Genomic DNA, 17,013 nt, shown 5'->3' on the forward strand with positions numbered 1-17,013 from the left:
CTCTTCAATCAATCAAATGTGACATTTAAATTGTTGAAATATTTTTTCAGAAATATGTAAGACAAATTGAGACCAATCAATGTAGCATAAAAATACATGCATGTTTGAACATTTACTAGTAATTTGTGTGCACATGTAGAAATAATCCAAAACATTGATAATCAAATAATACATTTTATTGCTGAAACAAATTTCACTTCACACAAGTTGATAAAATATTTGTGGAACTTTTTAAACACGACATAGCGGATCTGGGTACAAATAAAATGTTAAATATATCAAGTATTAAGTACCTGACACAATTGAGCATATTATGTGATATTACTGTATATTATTTCCCATGACCAGATCATCTGAGCCATTTGAAACACCTCAAATAAAAAGCAAACCTATAGTGAAAGGCACCTCAGGAATGACAATGGGAATAGACATTAGTGTTTCTGCACTATTGACCTACCTATGTACAATAATAATAATCATCATGACAATAAGTCATAGCTTTGTTGTCTTACATACAGTATGCTCTTACAGCCTATCTACACTTATTAAAATACAATTTCAGGAAGAGAGGAAAAGCAGCGCAGAAAGTTGGATTGTGAAGTGAGTCTTCCTTAAGCGATGTATGTCTTGACCCTTTGTGTGATGGACCCACAACAGATTGGACACTTGACGAGAGCCTGTGAACACTCCTCACAAGTGGCCAGATGACCACAGGGGATGAAGACAATGCAAGTATCTCTGTCCATACACACTTTGCACTGTTTCTCCCTCTGCAGTTTCCGTAGTGTCTCCAGTGGGTCTTCATCTAAAAGACAGCACAAGGAAATTATATAAAATACGTATCATTACAGAGGATAGTATCAGTATGATAATTCTTACATTTTTTTAAAAAATATATTCATTATTGCACATTGTGCTGTCATACGACTATAACGTACGTTAGCACAATATTGTGATATTGGTTCCAGGAGGAACTCTGGCATTCCCGTGATTATCATCTTGTCTAACAGAGGTTTTGAACGTAGGCAATGAAATGCATTTACCATTTGTGTCTGCTGTGAATCCATTCTGGTGACTTGTTGTCTGAAAGCACATGTATTCAGAGTTAAAATAGAAACAAAGCTTGGTGTGGATCAACTGTAGCGTAACAAGTCCCTGATCTAATGGTAATGGTTTACTTTTAGTTGAACATGAACACAATACAGTGGAATACGTCACATAGTACAAATCACAGTTTTGCGTGTCCAAAAGGAGTAGGAAGAAACATCTCTTATTTAATCCAATACATTTATTCCCTTCCTGTATTTCATCTGTTCCTCCAACGTGTTATTGAATAGCTTCTCAATTTTTTTAAAAAAAAGGTAATTTGTCAAATGTTTGTCTGTGTTTTTGGAAATTGGAACGACTTGTTATGTGAGGAAATTAACTAGTTTGGAATGATAAATTACTGATAGAGGTCAGCGGTTTGATAATCCCACTGATAACGCTTTTTATTGTTTCCATTTCAATTCAAACGTTTGCTTTACAATTGTTGATAATATTGATGAAGTGCCAAAGCGAGTACTGTTGTCTTACAGCTTTGTTTCGCTGAGGGTCTTGCAGCTGGATATTGTTGACAAATTCCTGTCCTTTTTCTGCTAACAAGAAGCTGCATCTGGATTCAAAAGCATGAATGTTAACTCCAGGGAAAGGATAGATGCTTACGTGTTAAGTTTCTCAATGTTGCTCTTACCCAGGGTAGTTTTTGGCATGTTCTTCCCATGGGTCTTCATCAGGCTGCCAGCCTTTTAACCCTCCACCACATCGAAAACACAACACACTGTCTCCTGTCCCTACACACACACCACAAATTACAAATTCAGGCACTCATTCAGAGTACTATGACTATGATATGAAAATGTAATAGATTGATCTACCTGTGCTGTAGAAACCAGCTCTTGCCAGCCTTGCATGATCTATTGGGTGCTGGATCTCTGCAAAGCTAGAAAGCCTCAATTCAAAACTCCCCATGGGTACATGACTGATCCTTTGTGGTCTACTACTACTGCTGCTGCTGTCCTCTGCCATGCCCCCCTCGGAAGGGACGTTGCCCACGTCATGGCCCAGGATGAAGAAACAGTAAGGAAAATGTTTGGTGTGTTCTCCCCAGGCTGTGTCCCCCGTTTCCCAGCCCCCGAGCATGCCACCACAGCAAAAACACTGCACCCGGTCGCCCTGGCCCAAGTAGTAGAGGCCTGCTTCAGCCAGGTCTCTGGGTGTCACGGGAGAAGTCGACGGCCAAGATGAGAAGGTCTGACGCCTGGCGTCCTCCCTCCTCATGTGAGGCACCATTGGGTAGGTGGACTCGTCAACCACCTCTCCTGTCCTCAGACGATATTCCATGTCTTCTGCTTCTTCATTGTACCTGGACGTGCTATCACAAGTCCGGTTGAAATCGGTGCGATGAGTACAGCTGAGGAACTTGCAAGATGGAGAAACCTATGAGACAGAAAATATAATGAATAGTGAAAAGGAATCTGCAGTGTTTGCCACATGAATGCAATCTATCTGTTGGGAGCCTGAGGACCGTATGAAACGTTTTAGTAAATTGTTGGTTATTGGAGCTATTTTTTAATGTTAAGGATTTATTTGTATGATGTCATCATTCCTCATATCACCCCACTATTTATTGTGCATACCTAATTCGTACTGTGAGTAAGACATTCTGAAGTGTGTTAAAAAGCAGACACTACACGCTTCCTTTATAATGTGAGTGAGGGCAACGGTTCTAAAAAAACAAAAAAATAAAAGGGGGGGGGCACACCAAAGGAACACTGCTGTTTGTCGCTATTCTGTTACATGTACCTCCTTATGCCTTTCCACGGGTGTATCTCCCATGCACCAGTTTTCCACAGTCGTCCTACAGCTGAAACAGCGGACACGGTCGGCATGGCCGGTGAAGTAGAAGCCGGCTCGGGCCAGTCGCTCTGCTGGCACCTGCTTGGCCACACTGGACCCGTGGAATGAGTGAAGGCGGTTGCTCATCAGGGAGAAGTCTGTGGCGTGATCTGTGTTTAATTCGCCGTCTTCTCTGAGGTCTGCCATGATAGCAGCAAGAAGGGGACTGCGATGTCAACTGTGGGAATATCAACAGGAAAACGTTAGAAAACACAGTCACTGCATCTGTGTGAAGTGGGCATAAGATAGATGCACCTCCGTTATTAACAGTATTTGGACAGTACACATAAACTTTCAACAAAATCTGATGCTACCCATGGTCCTCATTGACGGCAAAGACCTCCATCCAAGTATTAAAAATGATGGTCATATTTACTGCACATGTTCTCATTGGCAACTGTAAATACATGACAATGTCACGAGATAAAAATTGATCAAATTGTTTTCTGTGTGTAGTCCATAGAGTGTTATTGCTAAGATGTTGCCAGGTGCAGCCACACTATCACATGGAGGTGTTGGAACATGATGTACGTGGGCCATGCTGTATGTGGGATGGGCATGGGTGGGGCAGGACTGTCTAGTACACGGCTCAGTACAGCCTCCTTCAGTACTGAACTGGGTGTATCCCTTTGCCACACAGTAAGACATACCATGCCAATAAAGAACAAGTGTAATGATAGTAATACATACAATGACAGTAAAGGTTCTTGGTGTACAACTGCTCGAATGCATACTAAGAAGAGTTTCTAATATTTTACCCCGGCCATATCATTACATTTCAAGCAAAAACATTGCCTCAGTTCAGTTGTAGACTGCTAGGCTTTTACATCATTGAGAGCTGCAAGTCACGAGCTCAGCCCTCAGCCCATGAAACATCTCAACATATACATACGTTTACATATTTAAAGGATTGTCAAAGGAAAGTCAAAGGTTACACAATAACTACTTTATCTGGTGACTAATTACATTAATTAAGTAAGTAAGTGCTGAGATATAGACAAGGGTTGCCGTTTCTTCCTATTCCTTTTCCAACATAAATGGGCAAACGTGATATTTCTCAAGCATGTTTGAAAGCAATAATAAACAGTAAGCTAGAGTTCAAAAAGAAGAATCAATAAGGAACCTGTGATCTTTGTACTCTCATTGTATGAGCAACGAATGACAAGCAAAGTTGAAGTGAGTTTTAAACAACAACAGGGTTAAAGTTGACGTGCCTTTGTTGTTGTACTCCAAGTGACATTTGAGTCAATAGTCACAACTTGACGACTCCTGCTGCTTTTTTTTGAGCCAGCCAGCAGACACACTTGGGTGGATGAGGAGTTAACTGCTTCTGCTCATCAGTAATGAGATAAACGTTAAACGTTTATCTCCATATCGTTAGGTACACGGAAAAACGAATGACATTCGCCTTAATGGCTTCGTGCTAGCTGCAAACATTTAGCTAGCTTGGCTATCTTAGCTATTCTACGTAGGTGTACAAAGGTGTCACTGCGAGAGTTGAAATATGTTTATATATTTGTGATTTACCTGTAATTGTCCAGTTCCTAAATCCACAACTTAACTGCGAGAAAGTCAGCCAGCGATGACTCCCTTGTTCAGGAAGTGGCTCATTGTGCGCAGTATGGTTTGCGCACACCACGTGACCACATTAAAGGCCTGAATAAAGACTCAAGAGCTCGCACTTTTGACGGTTGTTAAACGAACTTTTTGGAAACTATGCTAAATAGCTTTATATTTTTTTAACTCTTAAAATGAAAGCTGTTGTCAAAGACATGCTGTTTCACATGGGGTGGCCTTATATATATAGTATCAATATCAAGGACCCGTATGTATATGACAGGTACAATCAGTTTGATATTAAAAGGGGACCCACTATACTTTTTCCACTTTTGTTACCTATGAATGTAGGTTAGAATGTTGTATTTTCTTATTAAATTATGCCAAAGTTTCAGATAATGAGGTTTTCGCATTTGGAAAGGGGCGGACTTCCTTATATGGTTCATAGTCAGGAAGTCCTTTGGGTATGTGACCAATCACAGCGGAGTGGGCGTGCAGTACCTACAAAATGCTGAATGTTCAAATGTTGCTTACATTTCCTGTATAATTAATAATTGTTTAATGATAACAGATTGTAACAAAAGATTTTACATTATTTCCAGTGAAAATAAGTCAGCGAGGACTTAACCTCAAAGGTAAAAAAAATGACGAGCACACACACTTAACACACTGAACACTGATTTTATTGGACTTTGTGCAACGCATCAAACTTCCCAGAAAACGGGCTGGAATTTTGTTGTCCAAACATGTCCATATTTTTGGTCAAACACATCAACAGTGGTGCAACTGGTGAGGAAGCAGGACACTTCCACTTCTCCTGCACAATGTCACATCTCCCACTCGTCACCGGTCTTGTGACCAAACACACTGGAGCAGGAAAGCGGGTGACGAATGGCGTGTGTTCCAATGTGAACCGCACCTGTGGTTCGGGTAAGGATTCATCCTTCCACAATTCGACGAAGCATGTTGCCCAGGCAACCCTTGGCTATCTGGAGTGGGGTTTTCTCCTCCTTGTTCTCGATGTAGATGCTGGCCCCGTGTTCCACCAAGAGCTTGGCCGCTTCGACGCGCTCCTCATCGCACGCCAGGTGACTGGTGTCAAAAATACAAATATAGTTGCAAACAAGAATACTTGTAATTTTGACTTTAAAAAGGGCCGTTTTATGGAAAACTTGTATAGTCAAGTATCGTTTGTGTAGCTTACATAAGCATTATTTTTATTTATGATTATTAGCACTGGCACTACGGTGGTCCATTTGCATAAGACAGCCCCCAAAAAACAGCCCTCTGAACCGAGCTGTCTCAAAGGGCTCTAAATTCTTTGGATATTTGGATGGCAGCGTGTTATAAACACGTTATGGAGACATTTTGTAATTGTTTTGCAAACATGCATTTCACGTCCACTGGGCCGTGTCTGCATGTTGCTCCATACGTACAGTGCCGTGTTGCCCTGCGAGTCCTGGATGTTGGTTGAGGCACACTGCTTGAGGAGCAGCTGAATGAGGCGATAGTTGCCCTTGGCCGACGCTCTGTGAAGGGGAGTGGAATCCAGTTTGTCTGTGGCATTAGGGTCGGCCCCGTTTTCAAGCAACAGCAAGGCTATCTGGAAGGAAATAGTCATAAATAAAACAGTTTTCTGGTAGTTAACACATTTTCTGATCTGTGTGTTCATGTAATACTGCAAAACCAGTTTTGCTAGACTCTCTAGTCACACAAATGCTATAAAACAGATACTCTTCACAGTGACCACAGACATACCGTGCTAAAGCCATACAGTTCTATTCTTAAAGCTAAGAATGTTTGTCACTGGCCAAATCAGTGGCACGACCTCAAACCAATATAGCAAGACACAAACAAAATACACACAGTACTTTTTGTAACAATGGGGGTACTAAAATGTGGTTATGTGGTTAGAAAGTTAGGTCGTTACCTCGTATCTGTCCTTGGAGGCAGCGTAATGTAGGGGAGTGCATCCATTTTGATTGACAGAGTTCAGCTGAGCACCTTTGGATATGAGCGCTCGGACAATGTCCTCTCTGCCTGCAGACGCTGCAATGTGAAGAGGGGTCCATGCAGCCTGGAAATAATATGTAATATGTGGCAATTAAAGTAGCGTATAATAGCTCCCGTTGTGTTTGGATATTCCCATTGGCATTTTGGCACTTGATATTGGCGGCATTACTTTTCCACAATGGGGCCAGATGGATAGATAAATACTTTATTGATCTCTGAGAGAAACTAGTCAAAGGATGTGGGGGCTATTTTGATATTTTCATGTGAGAAACTACCAACTACTACTTCTGTTCGTTTAGCCATTTATAAATACGTCATAACCAAACCTGACTATGGCTCCAATGCCTCAATAAATAGTTGTTGGTATGCTTAAGTGTCATGTAAATGTGTAGCTTAATGCACCATGTTACCATGACTGGCAAAACAGTAGATTAGCAGAACAATAATGTTCCTTTTTACTGCGTTTTGATCCATACATCATCTTGGAGGTTGACTTCAACTCCCACATCAAGCAGAAAGGAAACAATGTCGGTATGGCCAGCCGAACATGCCCAATGCAGGGCAGTTCTGTGATCCTGGAATAGGAGAAAAGTCAAATATGACAATATGCAGCACATGGTTTAGTGGTGCCATTGTCACGTCAACAAAACATCTTGCTGTGTCGTGCATTCTTACCTGGTCTGTTTTGCAAGCAAGAGTTTTATCTGACAAAATGCACTCTTTTAATTTTTCAAAGTGCCCCATATAAGCTAAATTACACACGTCTACGTTTGACACGGAGCCCTCCATTCGCAAATAAACTTAAATCGGTTTCAAATAATGTTCTGAACAATAGAGTAACAGCATATGCGCGATGTGGTAGATTTGAAACGTAAGAGCAATGACTCAGGAAATTATGATTTCAACTTCCGCCTCGTGTGAGTTTAAAGTCTTCACAATAAAACACCAAGCGTGACATCTCGAAGATGTGACATTGAAATCTTCAATATTTCAATCCTTTTTTATATTCATTTACAATAAAATTTCAGTAAGTAACATTTCAATGTATTAAACGGCATGTAACCACTACAGCGGCCAGTGACATTGCATTATATTGAACAATTATTTTAATTTGGTAGGTTGAGTTACTCATGGAGGAAGTAAAACGGACATCCATGATACTCACACCAAGAAACCGATGGCAATAAACAACTGTAGATAATATAAATAATATACAGTATTACAGTACTCACAAACTGACTTTTCCTGACTGACTTTATTGCTAATGGCGGCTACCCTGGTAAGCTACAATTGAAACCGTTTTATGGGTACAAGCCACACGATGCCGTTAGCTTGTGGCTAGTTTTGAACCAGCGTGTTTTAATGGAGGACGGCGTACATCTTTCTCTTGTTGTTTACTATCTCAGGATTTTCGAACCCATGTTGATCAGTCGTGCAGATATTCGGAGGAATTTGTCAACATTTACTATGACTGTGTGGATAAGAAGAGAAGGGTGAGTAGTACATTTAAAGGAACACCTTCCCGTTTCATTGTCATTATGATAAACACGTGAAGCAAATACTTCCCATTATGACCCTTTTAGATTTAAATGCATGCTATAATGTGGCCAGGATATGTAAGTTGGTTACATGTCAGTTACAACGTTTATCCAGTTTTTTAACTTTTATTTTGAAAAAGAGGCAAAATGGGATGCACTTTTTGCTGTGACCAGCGTTGGCGCTGGTGGTCCTGTAAATTAGTGTCTGGAGAACAATGTGATAATAGGCTGATCATTACAATTAATTATTAAAGAAAAATACAGAACATAAAGAATAATGTATAACTAATATAAATAATGATGGAATTAAGTATAATTCCTAGTGCTATTGTACCAGCCACAATCTCAGCATTGCTATTTGTTTGTGTTGTATTTGTTGTTTCAGAACCTGACCCGACTGTACTTGGACAAGGCAACCTTGGTGTGGAATGGAAACACCGTGTCGGGACTAGACGCCCTGGGAGAGTTCTTTGAGGCGCTACCTTCAAGCGAGTTCCAAGTTCACACGCTGGATTGTCAACCAGTTCACGGTATGTCAACTGGCCATTTAGAGCCAATAAAGGAACAAGGCATTTGTGTTGTGTTATTGCCACATTGTGTTTTGGGAACGGTGACACCTTTGATTGTTTTATGCATGTAAAAACTAAACTGAGCAAAGTCTCATCTCGTACAGAACAAGCAACCCAAGGCCAGATGACTCTGCTGGTAGTGACTGGCGGTACCGTGAAGTTTGAGGGGAACAAGCAGCGTTTCTTCAACCAGAACTTCCTTTTAACGGCTCAGGCTTCACCCAACAACGAGCAGCCAGTGTGGAAGATTGCGAGTGACTGTTTTCGTTTTCAAGACTGGAACAGCTGATGCTTTCTTCAGCGTAACTGTCCAATGATTGTATTTTTGTAATAAAAGAATTCCAAGTTTGAATATGAAAAAGGTATTTATTCTCAGGAAAAAGCTTGAACAAGGCCTGTGATCCTAACAGCACTATGTGCATTATACAAACAAGTCCATAAATTGGTGTTTCCACACATAGAAATACATATAAAACACTCCTATATTGACATGGTCATTTTCCCCTTTACACCAACTTGTTCATAATCCTGTAAACTCAAGAAAAACATGATCTATATTACTGTCAGCTGAAAAACTTTGCTACTGCCGTAAAGCACATCCACGGTTCATCTTGCTCTTAAAACAAGATGCTGATGAGACGAGCGTGTCTCCAAGTGCAACAACCCACTTTTGGCAGTTTCATTAAATAAAACATTTGCTGATCTTCCTGAGTCGTTTGTGTTACACATTGGGTCTTATTTTCAGCATGACTACACAAATAGCATGAATAAAACCACTTTAGCCAGAATAAATTAAGTTATCAAGCATATCTCTGGATAGGGGTTGTTGGTGACCTCTTGTAAACTTTTCACAAGGCAGTTTTGAACGCTGGACTATTATCAAAACGCCACAAGTGCTGCAGACTGAAGGCACAGTAACATTAGTACTCCAACTACAAAAGAGCGTTGCAATCATTAAGATTTCCATGAAGGTAACATAGCGTTAGCAACACATGGAGTGACTTTTTCTTTTAAAAGAGCAACAAAGTACCAACAGACATTTTCAGACAACCGTATTCTACGCACCAGCGGCACAGATGGATCAGCAGCTACAACCATTTACAACTTCCCTGTTGTGCCCGTTTCCATTGGTGTGGCAGCACAGAAATCCCACAGTTAACAGGAAAACTATTTACAGGTAACAAGAGTGGTCAAGGCTGGGAGAGGTTATTTGCCCCCGTACATTCTCTCAATGTGGTGGAGATAGTGGTTCTTCAGCTCTTTCCGCTTCAGCTTAAACGCGTCCGTGACAAGACCCGTCTCGGGCGTCCATGGCTCGGCGCTCAGGTGGACCTTGGCGGGAATCTCAAAGCGCTGGAGTTTAACTACAGTGGTGAAAAGAAGACGACTTAATTCCCCTCGGCTACGTTCATGGCCTGGGAAACTAGAAAGAGGCGGGGATGTAATGGTCTTACTGTTGGCGGCCACTTGCTTGATCTCCCCCAGGACCTCTTTCTCCATATCGGGGTGTGTGCACAGCTCTTCCCAGGAAGCGGCTATTCCTCTCTGCTTGGCCAGTTCCATCAGACGCTTCTGGTTGGGAACCACAAAGCTTATCACGTAGTTCTGGTCACTGCAACAAAGGAAAGACATGACACGTCTACTGCAGCTGAGACGCATTACTAGATGGGAATGGGAGACTTTGGAAAGTCAAGCTTATTGGAGGAAACGCTGGCGGATGCTACATTATTATTTTTTTATGTGTTCCAGTGTTCCCTCAACAATAGAAAAGGGCTCTCTGAATGTAGCTCGTCATTCCAACTCCAGACAGTAGATGACACACGTCATCAACACATGGTCTGCCAGACTGCAGGAGGGATCAGTGTTGCCAAGTCAGCAACTTTGTTGCTATATTTTGCGAATATTCAGACAACAATGTACAAGTCACTAGACTGATAAAAGCATCCATCACTCTTCTCAACAAGCAGCCTGCACTGTTGTATCCAAGCTTTACTTTTGCGTTTCACAGCAACTGTGGTGCCTTCAAAAACCACCAAGTGGGAAATCTCAACGTTTTAACAGTGATACTACACATTTTACTTGCATATATTTATGAATTATTACAGACTTTGGGTGAAGGAGATGTGTTTTCTGTGCAAAAAAAATATTTTCAGAGTAAAACATTTTGACTAAAAAAAATGTAAATTGGTGCTGCACGGTGAACAAGTGGTTACTACGCAGGCCTCACAGCTAGGAGACCCGAGTTCAATGCCACCTTCGGCCATCTCTGTGTGGAGTTTGCATGCGTGGGTTTTCTCTGGTTTCCTCCCACATTCCAAAAACATGCTAGGTTAATTGGCCACAGGTATGAATGTGAGTGTGAATGGTTGTTTGTCTATATGTGCCCTGTGATTGGCTGGCCACCAGTCTCTCACCCGAAGACAGCTGGGATAGGCTCCTGCCCCCCTCGTGAGGAAAAGTGGTAGAAAATGAATGAATGAGTGAATTGTTGAGGATGATAAACTGCATACAGTACTGTAATAGTACTGTATGCAGTACATAGAGTACATAGAGTGTCTCTGCCTTGATTGAACCATCCATCACATGTCAGTCTGACCCCCCCCCCTCGCTTTGCATGTATTACCCAAAGATGTCATGTGACTCACCTGTTTGCGTAAACACAGATATTGTCTATGAGCGAGCTGTTCTTCAGAGCAGACTCCACCTTCCCAAGGGACACATACTCCCCCGCCTGCAGTTTGACCAAGTCTTTCTTCCGGTCTGAACAACAAAAAAGATCCAATCCGCGTTTGAATACACATTATTTTTCCGTGATGACTTGCCATCGCTGCGACACACACCAACTATTTGGAGACAGCCGTCTGGGTGAACCTCGCCGACATCGCCCGTGCAAAACCACCTCTGACCGCTCTCATCCACAAAGAAGTCCTCCTCCTTGCTCTCGTACTTGAAGTAGCCCATGGTCACGTTGGGGCCACCAATCAGGACTTCCCCTCTTGGGTTGGGCTTATCTTTGCTGGTGTAGCCGCCTGATGACAGCAGCAAAAGGCAAGCCAGGTCGACGTGGATGGAATGCGCAACAAGAGGCAACAAGTCATGCAAGACGTACCTTCAGCCCAGTCACGCAGTCTGATCTCACAGCAGATGAGCGGGGCTCCGACACGACCCGTGCTGTTGTCCGGGACTGTGATGACGCAATAAAGTCATTCAATACCTCAAGTTAGCCGCATGCTATGTTCACATGTGCATTTTTTAGATTTTAAAAAAAAAAAAAATTCAGAGTTTTTCCAGCCAATCAGAACCCTGATCGAGCAATGACAACTTATTTGGTTGCACAATCAGGAAGCTGCATTCCTCAAAAGTCACTGTCTGTACGCTTTTTGCTGGCCATGACATATTCATAGGAGCAGCTTCTGTATTAAGATTTCTCCAAGCTGTACAATATACTTAAATATGCTAGAATCAGCACTTTTGCATCTGTAAGGGCATTTTTGGGCAACTTCTGCTGTTGTGAGATTCCTGCAGCCTTGAGAATACTATTATGCTGCAATATCGTCAGTCACCCCTTCCAATGCAATTCAATGATACTTATGTTTACTGATTGTAATGTTTTCATCATAACTAACCACTTTCTGTGCTGATTATGACCACATGTGAACAAACAGTAAAAAAAATAAAAAAGAACAGCAGTGTTGTCAGGACACGGCCTCACCCTCGGTGATGGTGCCAGCTCCACAGGTTTCCGTGAGGCCGTAGCCTTGTCCCACAGGGCAGCAGAAGCAAACATTCATGAACCTCTGCGTGGCCGGGGACAGCGGAGCGCCCCCTGACAGCATGAAGCGCACTCGCCCTCCCAGGATCTTGTTCACTTTCTTGAACAACAGGCTGCGCAAACAAAGATGCAACTCCGTGAGAACCGATGGCACCCTGTGAGCAAACCTAAGTAGCGGTAGAACCTGCTGCTCTGCTTTTATTTTATGATTCCCAACGTGGCGTTGCTGTAAAAGAGGTCCTTACATGTTACACAGCGGCGCGTCGTAGCCTCTCTTGATCTGCTTCAGTTTGTATTGGTAGCCCAGGTTGAAGAGCATCTTCTGGACATAACCCATCTCCTGCACTTTGCTCATCACATTCTTCTTGATGCGATCCAAAATTTCCTTTACGGCGGAGAAAAAGAAAACCGCAATGAAATCCTGCCGAGTGCAGTTTGGTTTGGAAGTACAACAATAGGGTTCTTACCGGCACAGCTGCCATCAGCGTTGGTTGAAGCACAGTGGCATCACCTTTACTTCCTCTCTTTATTTTGGACGACTGAAGGAAGAGGGAAAAATAAACGGTTAAATCAGATGACGATTTGAGTCCACATTGCAGGATGTTTACCTGATCAGACAGCGTGTGGGCGGAAGAGTAGCCGATCCGACATCCATAGGTGACGCAGGAGATCTCTGCTGTCATTTCCAGAACGTGAGCCAGAGGCAGGTAGGCTATGTAACTGTCACTGGGGCTGCCAGCACAAAGAGGAAGGACAGGTTGAGATCCTTCGGGCTATTTGAACGCTTATAAAACATTATTTGCCACGTTAGCATAAAGTAACCATTTGACTTTGACTTTCAAAAGTTCAACATGATGAACATACCCAAGATTTGGGATGCGTTCACACTGGCCAGTCATTCCTGCGATCAGATTGCTGTGGACAATCATGACCCCTTTGGGTCGGCCGGTGGAACCGCTCGTGTACATGACCACAGCCAGGTCGGGCGGCTGCGGCTTCACAATCTCAGGCTCCACTGCAAAACAGCAGCACCATTTATTATTGTGCCAATGACCCTTCCCTCTAAAAAGGCATCACACTCTGTGGAAAAACCTTGGTCACCTTGTGAACTCTTCAAATTAAAATAGCAGGGCTGGGAAAGGCATTAGTCTGCGTTTCCCTGCTTTGGCTGCTGAGTTTTTGGACAGTTTCCTGAGTCTAGGTGTACAGCTGCATTGTTAGCTAATGCATCTGATGCCATTATCCAACTGGGTACAATTGTTTGGCAAAATATCACATGATTATGACACAAGTGAGGACGGATTAAATCCAACATGTCACATTTAGTACAATTTCACCTCTAGGCAATGCGTGCACAGACAAGGTGTGACAAAGCGCAAACGCTCACCGTTTTCAGGAAGTGCACCCAGAGCTTGCACAGCTTGCATGCTGTGGATAGAGAGTCCCGCTGGGTAACCCTCTGTGGTCACCGTCTTCTGGTCCACATAGATGATATGTTTCAGTTTTGGGATCTGCGGAAGCACGTTCTAGACAAAACAAGAGCACAACACAATGCTTTCATAAGCTTTCTGGCTCTTTATAAAGAGAAAAGCCCATTTACTGGAATAACTAATACTTTACAGGCAGTGATCGCTAGAAATACTAAATTCCCCTGGAATTAATGACAAAGCAAATGACCCCATTGCCAGCCCCAAATCCGACAGTCAAGACCATAATGATAAATCACAGCCATGAGGAGCTCAGATGAAAGTCGTCACATTGCTTTCCTGACAAAAGTCCAAAGAACTGAAAAAATAAGCTCACTCATCTGAGCTTTGTCACACACATTTGGTCCTCATCCATTTCACTATGATAAATGGCCTTTCACTTGTATAGCGCTTTGACACGGTTAGCCCATTTCCCTACTGATGACACATCAGGACCAACAGTACCAGTATTGCTTGACTTGTCCAAAAACCTCTGGATTTTTGGGCAGGGGAGGATTTAGACATTTGTGTTTCTCCTTTACAGAAAAGAGTATTGGATTCCTTCTACGAGTGAATGGAAAGAGACATGCTGTTCTCCTGCTGTGATCTCTACTATGCCCACAAAAGGAGTAGAAAATGTGAGAAATGCCAATGGTAGCTTGTGTTGCCAAGGTGTAAAAACTCACTTTCAGCTTAGACTCCAGCAGTTCCACACTGGTAACAAGATGTGAAACTCCAGATTCATTGAGTCCGAAAGCAATGGCATCCTCCCCCAAGGTGGCGTAGAAGGTCACCACTGTTGTGAAAACACAATTCAGCGAATACAATACATATACAGATGAGTGAAATATAGAACATCAATACACTATGAAATACATACATGGGAAATTGTGCCTGAAGCATGTTTGGGCTGTTATCATCCACTCTGGTCTGGTCTCACAGAAGATAGCAATGTTGCTTTTGGGCCTCTGGCCGAGAGCTGCCAATCCTCTTCCGAACTGACTGACAAGAGTGTTCACTTGGTTGTAGGAGAGCCATTTATAATCACCCAGGATCAGCTGGCAGGAGCAAACCACCCATGTTAGTCTTCACATGCACGCTTGGCCTCCAGAATAGACGCACTTCTTCTTCTTACCTTTTTAAAAACTTTCCCGCTGGGCTGTATCTCATTCTCCTGACTCAACACATCTCTGACGCCGAGACACGGAGAGTTTCCAAAGCGCTCCACAGAGAAATCAAACAACTTATCCAGTGTGTCCTTGCCGGGCAAGTCTACCTTGGCCAGCGCGTCAAAGTGGTCCACCGAGCGGTACGGTCCTTCTGCAAGGCCTGACTTGGACCGGGCCTTGACCCGCTTGGCGAGTGTCTTCTTCATGCTGGCACCAGTGATATAGTACCAAGGTAAGAAGGAGATAACCGAGTACAGCCACACCAGAAGGTGGATGGGAAAGAGGAGGACAGTTTGCACAGTATTTGACTGAAAACCCATGCCGTTACAGGAAGTCAAACGACAGGGGTGGAGTGTGAGGGATGAGGCCCGCTTCAGTGCGCTACACCTCAAAAAGGTTTCAAAAACTGTCCGACCAGGAGTCTTCAAAGTCCAGGAATGTACTGAAATACGAGGTTTGCTGTCCTCCAGATGTAAAGCCTTAACTGCAATAAAGCAGAAAACAGCGTCAACCAATGTCAACACATACACTTGCCAATTACTGACTTCTAATACAGTGTTACCTTGCTACAAGTGCAATTTTAGTGCAGTAATAGTAAACAGTACATGAACGCACCAGCGTAATGATGCAAAATCATCAAAAATGTCCGGAAACTGGAGTGACGGCTTTTGAAAAATTGCTGGGATTGAACGAGTTATGGTAAACATGAAGTTATTCATCTTTTATGAACAACCGTTGCTTCAACATCGACTATGACCTTACAATGTGAAATTATCCAAATTACAAAATCTGGAAAACAAGAGCTCATACCTTTGCATAAACCCAAAATAGCAACATGCATTTGAATAAAGAGCTTTGAATTCAACAAGCATAACCAGATATAAATAAAACATTTGAATACATTCTCATTTTTGAATAAATCACTATGAAACATTCATGGCAACTTCAAATGATATCAGCCCTGCTATTTAATTACGTACACTGTCTGTAACCTAAGGTACATTGTCTTATCACCACTTATTACTCCGAGGTTACATGTCACCTTAAAAAGGCCACGTTCGGTTAGTATGGTTTCATCAGCTACTTCATCCCCGCAATAATCACAGCACAAGGATCTTCCAGCAGACAACCAATGGCAGCACACTACACACTCACCCCACCCTGTGAAGGTCGAGCTTTCCTCCCTGATGACCTTTTAGGTGAACACCTTGCTGAGGCTAATTCTCTATTCACTCGTTGACTTGTTATGACTGACCCACGAACCGGCATCTCCCCCAACATGGCATATGATAACCGTGATGTCGTAAAGCACAGAGATGCGTAAATGGCCGCTTCCAACGCAACGTGACGGCTTGTGATTAAAGAAAAAGGGCCGTGTTGTGAAACAAGAGGCTGACTCATTTTCCGAGCATAAAAGTACGGAGTGAATCGCTGAATAACGACATGAGATGACGCCATGCCGTATTTGTGTAACAATATTCAACATGTTCCCGTAAATTACAATCACGTGCGTCGGAAATATCACGACCGTGCCATTTTTTGTGATAAGTCATTTTTTCAGATTTTATAGGACAAATTGAAGCAGGACGGTTGGTGGGGAAAATGACAAAAGCCGCCAGCTCTTCAGTGTGCCAGCTTGTGCGACCGTTAATGCCCGCCGACAACGTTGAATAGTAACAGTAAGTATACCAAAGCAAATGAACGCTGCCCTGCCTCAATTAACCCCCATATAAATCTACAAAAGGATAAAGTCTGTAATAAGATTACAGTGGCCGGCAAGAGAGTGATACCCAGCTTAATTGGCAGGCTAGCGGCATTCTTACCTTGAGCAGTGTACACCCGGCCAGTCGTGCCTCCATTCGGATGACCGACAGTTACCTCTTGTAAGGACGCAGAAACCCGGAACTATTACGTCATCTGATTCCATTTCTCTTGGCCAATGAGAACGAGAACTTCTCAACGCCTCCACCCCCCAGCCCCAGCCCCTCCAAG

At 42.8% G+C, this 17,013-nt stretch overlaps 4 protein-coding genes across 5 annotated transcripts; 1 reads left to right on the top strand and 3 right to left on the bottom strand.

The window, feature by feature from the left end:
- Positions 1-154: 154 nt before the first annotated feature.
- On the bottom strand, positions 155-4,581 carry xiap (X-linked inhibitor of apoptosis). The gene is made up of 7 exons (XM_058063441.2): positions 4,465-4,581; positions 2,845-3,115; positions 1,917-2,478; positions 1,733-1,832; positions 1,576-1,654; positions 1,044-1,083; positions 155-805 (listed from the first exon to the last, which is right to left on the bottom strand). The coding sequence occupies exons 2-7, from the start codon at positions 3,082-3,084 to the stop codon at positions 612-614; spliced, it is 1,215 nt and encodes a 404-aa protein (XP_057919424.2). The 5' UTR covers positions 3,085-3,115; positions 4,465-4,581; the 3' UTR covers positions 155-611.
- A 574-nt stretch (positions 4,582-5,155) lies between these two features.
- psmd10 (proteasome 26S subunit, non-ATPase 10) lies at positions 5,156-7,406 on the bottom strand. The gene is made up of 5 exons (XM_058063118.2): positions 7,183-7,406; positions 6,984-7,082; positions 6,425-6,571; positions 5,931-6,097; positions 5,156-5,586 (listed from the first exon to the last, which is right to left on the bottom strand). Exons 1-5 carry the CDS (start codon positions 7,294-7,296, stop codon positions 5,433-5,435), a joined length of 681 nt encoding a protein of 226 aa, XP_057919101.1. The 5' UTR covers positions 7,297-7,406; the 3' UTR covers positions 5,156-5,432.
- Positions 7,407-7,621: 215 nt separating this feature from the next.
- Positions 7,622-9,369, top strand: nxt2 (nuclear transport factor 2-like export factor 2). Its single transcript, XM_058063121.2, has 4 exons — positions 7,622-7,786; positions 7,914-8,000; positions 8,431-8,575; positions 8,719-9,369. Exons 1-4 carry the CDS (start codon positions 7,772-7,774, stop codon positions 8,901-8,903), a joined length of 432 nt encoding a protein of 143 aa, XP_057919104.2. The 5' UTR covers positions 7,622-7,771; the 3' UTR covers positions 8,904-9,369.
- Positions 8,961-16,978, bottom strand: acsl4a (acyl-CoA synthetase long chain family member 4a). 2 transcript variants are annotated; one of them, XM_058063116.2, is made up of 15 exons: positions 16,845-16,978; positions 14,988-15,505; positions 14,733-14,910; positions 14,539-14,648; positions 13,774-13,912; positions 13,251-13,401; positions 12,995-13,118; positions 12,854-12,925; positions 12,632-12,771; positions 12,327-12,499; positions 11,724-11,798; positions 11,455-11,643; positions 11,260-11,374; positions 10,069-10,226; positions 8,961-9,978 (listed from the first exon to the last, which is right to left on the bottom strand). In XM_058063116.2, the coding sequence occupies exons 2-15, from the start codon at positions 15,339-15,341 to the stop codon at positions 9,821-9,823; spliced, it is 2,136 nt and encodes a 711-aa protein (XP_057919099.2). In that variant the 5' UTR covers positions 15,342-15,505; positions 16,845-16,978; the 3' UTR covers positions 8,961-9,820. The 2 variants fall into 2 exon arrangements, with proteins under 2 accessions (XP_057919099.2, XP_057919100.2); XM_058063117.2 differs by lacking the exon at positions 16,845-16,978 and adding an exon at positions 16,177-16,448.
- Positions 16,979-17,013: the final 35 nt, after the last annotated feature.

The sequence above is a fragment of the Doryrhamphus excisus genome, linkage group LG22, assembly GCF_037039965.1.
Source record: "Doryrhamphus excisus strain RoL-2023G ecotype Guam linkage group LG22, RoL_Dexc_Guam_v1.1, whole genome shotgun sequence".
Taxonomy (NCBI): Eukaryota; Metazoa; Chordata; class Actinopteri; order Syngnathiformes; family Syngnathidae; genus Doryrhamphus; species Doryrhamphus excisus.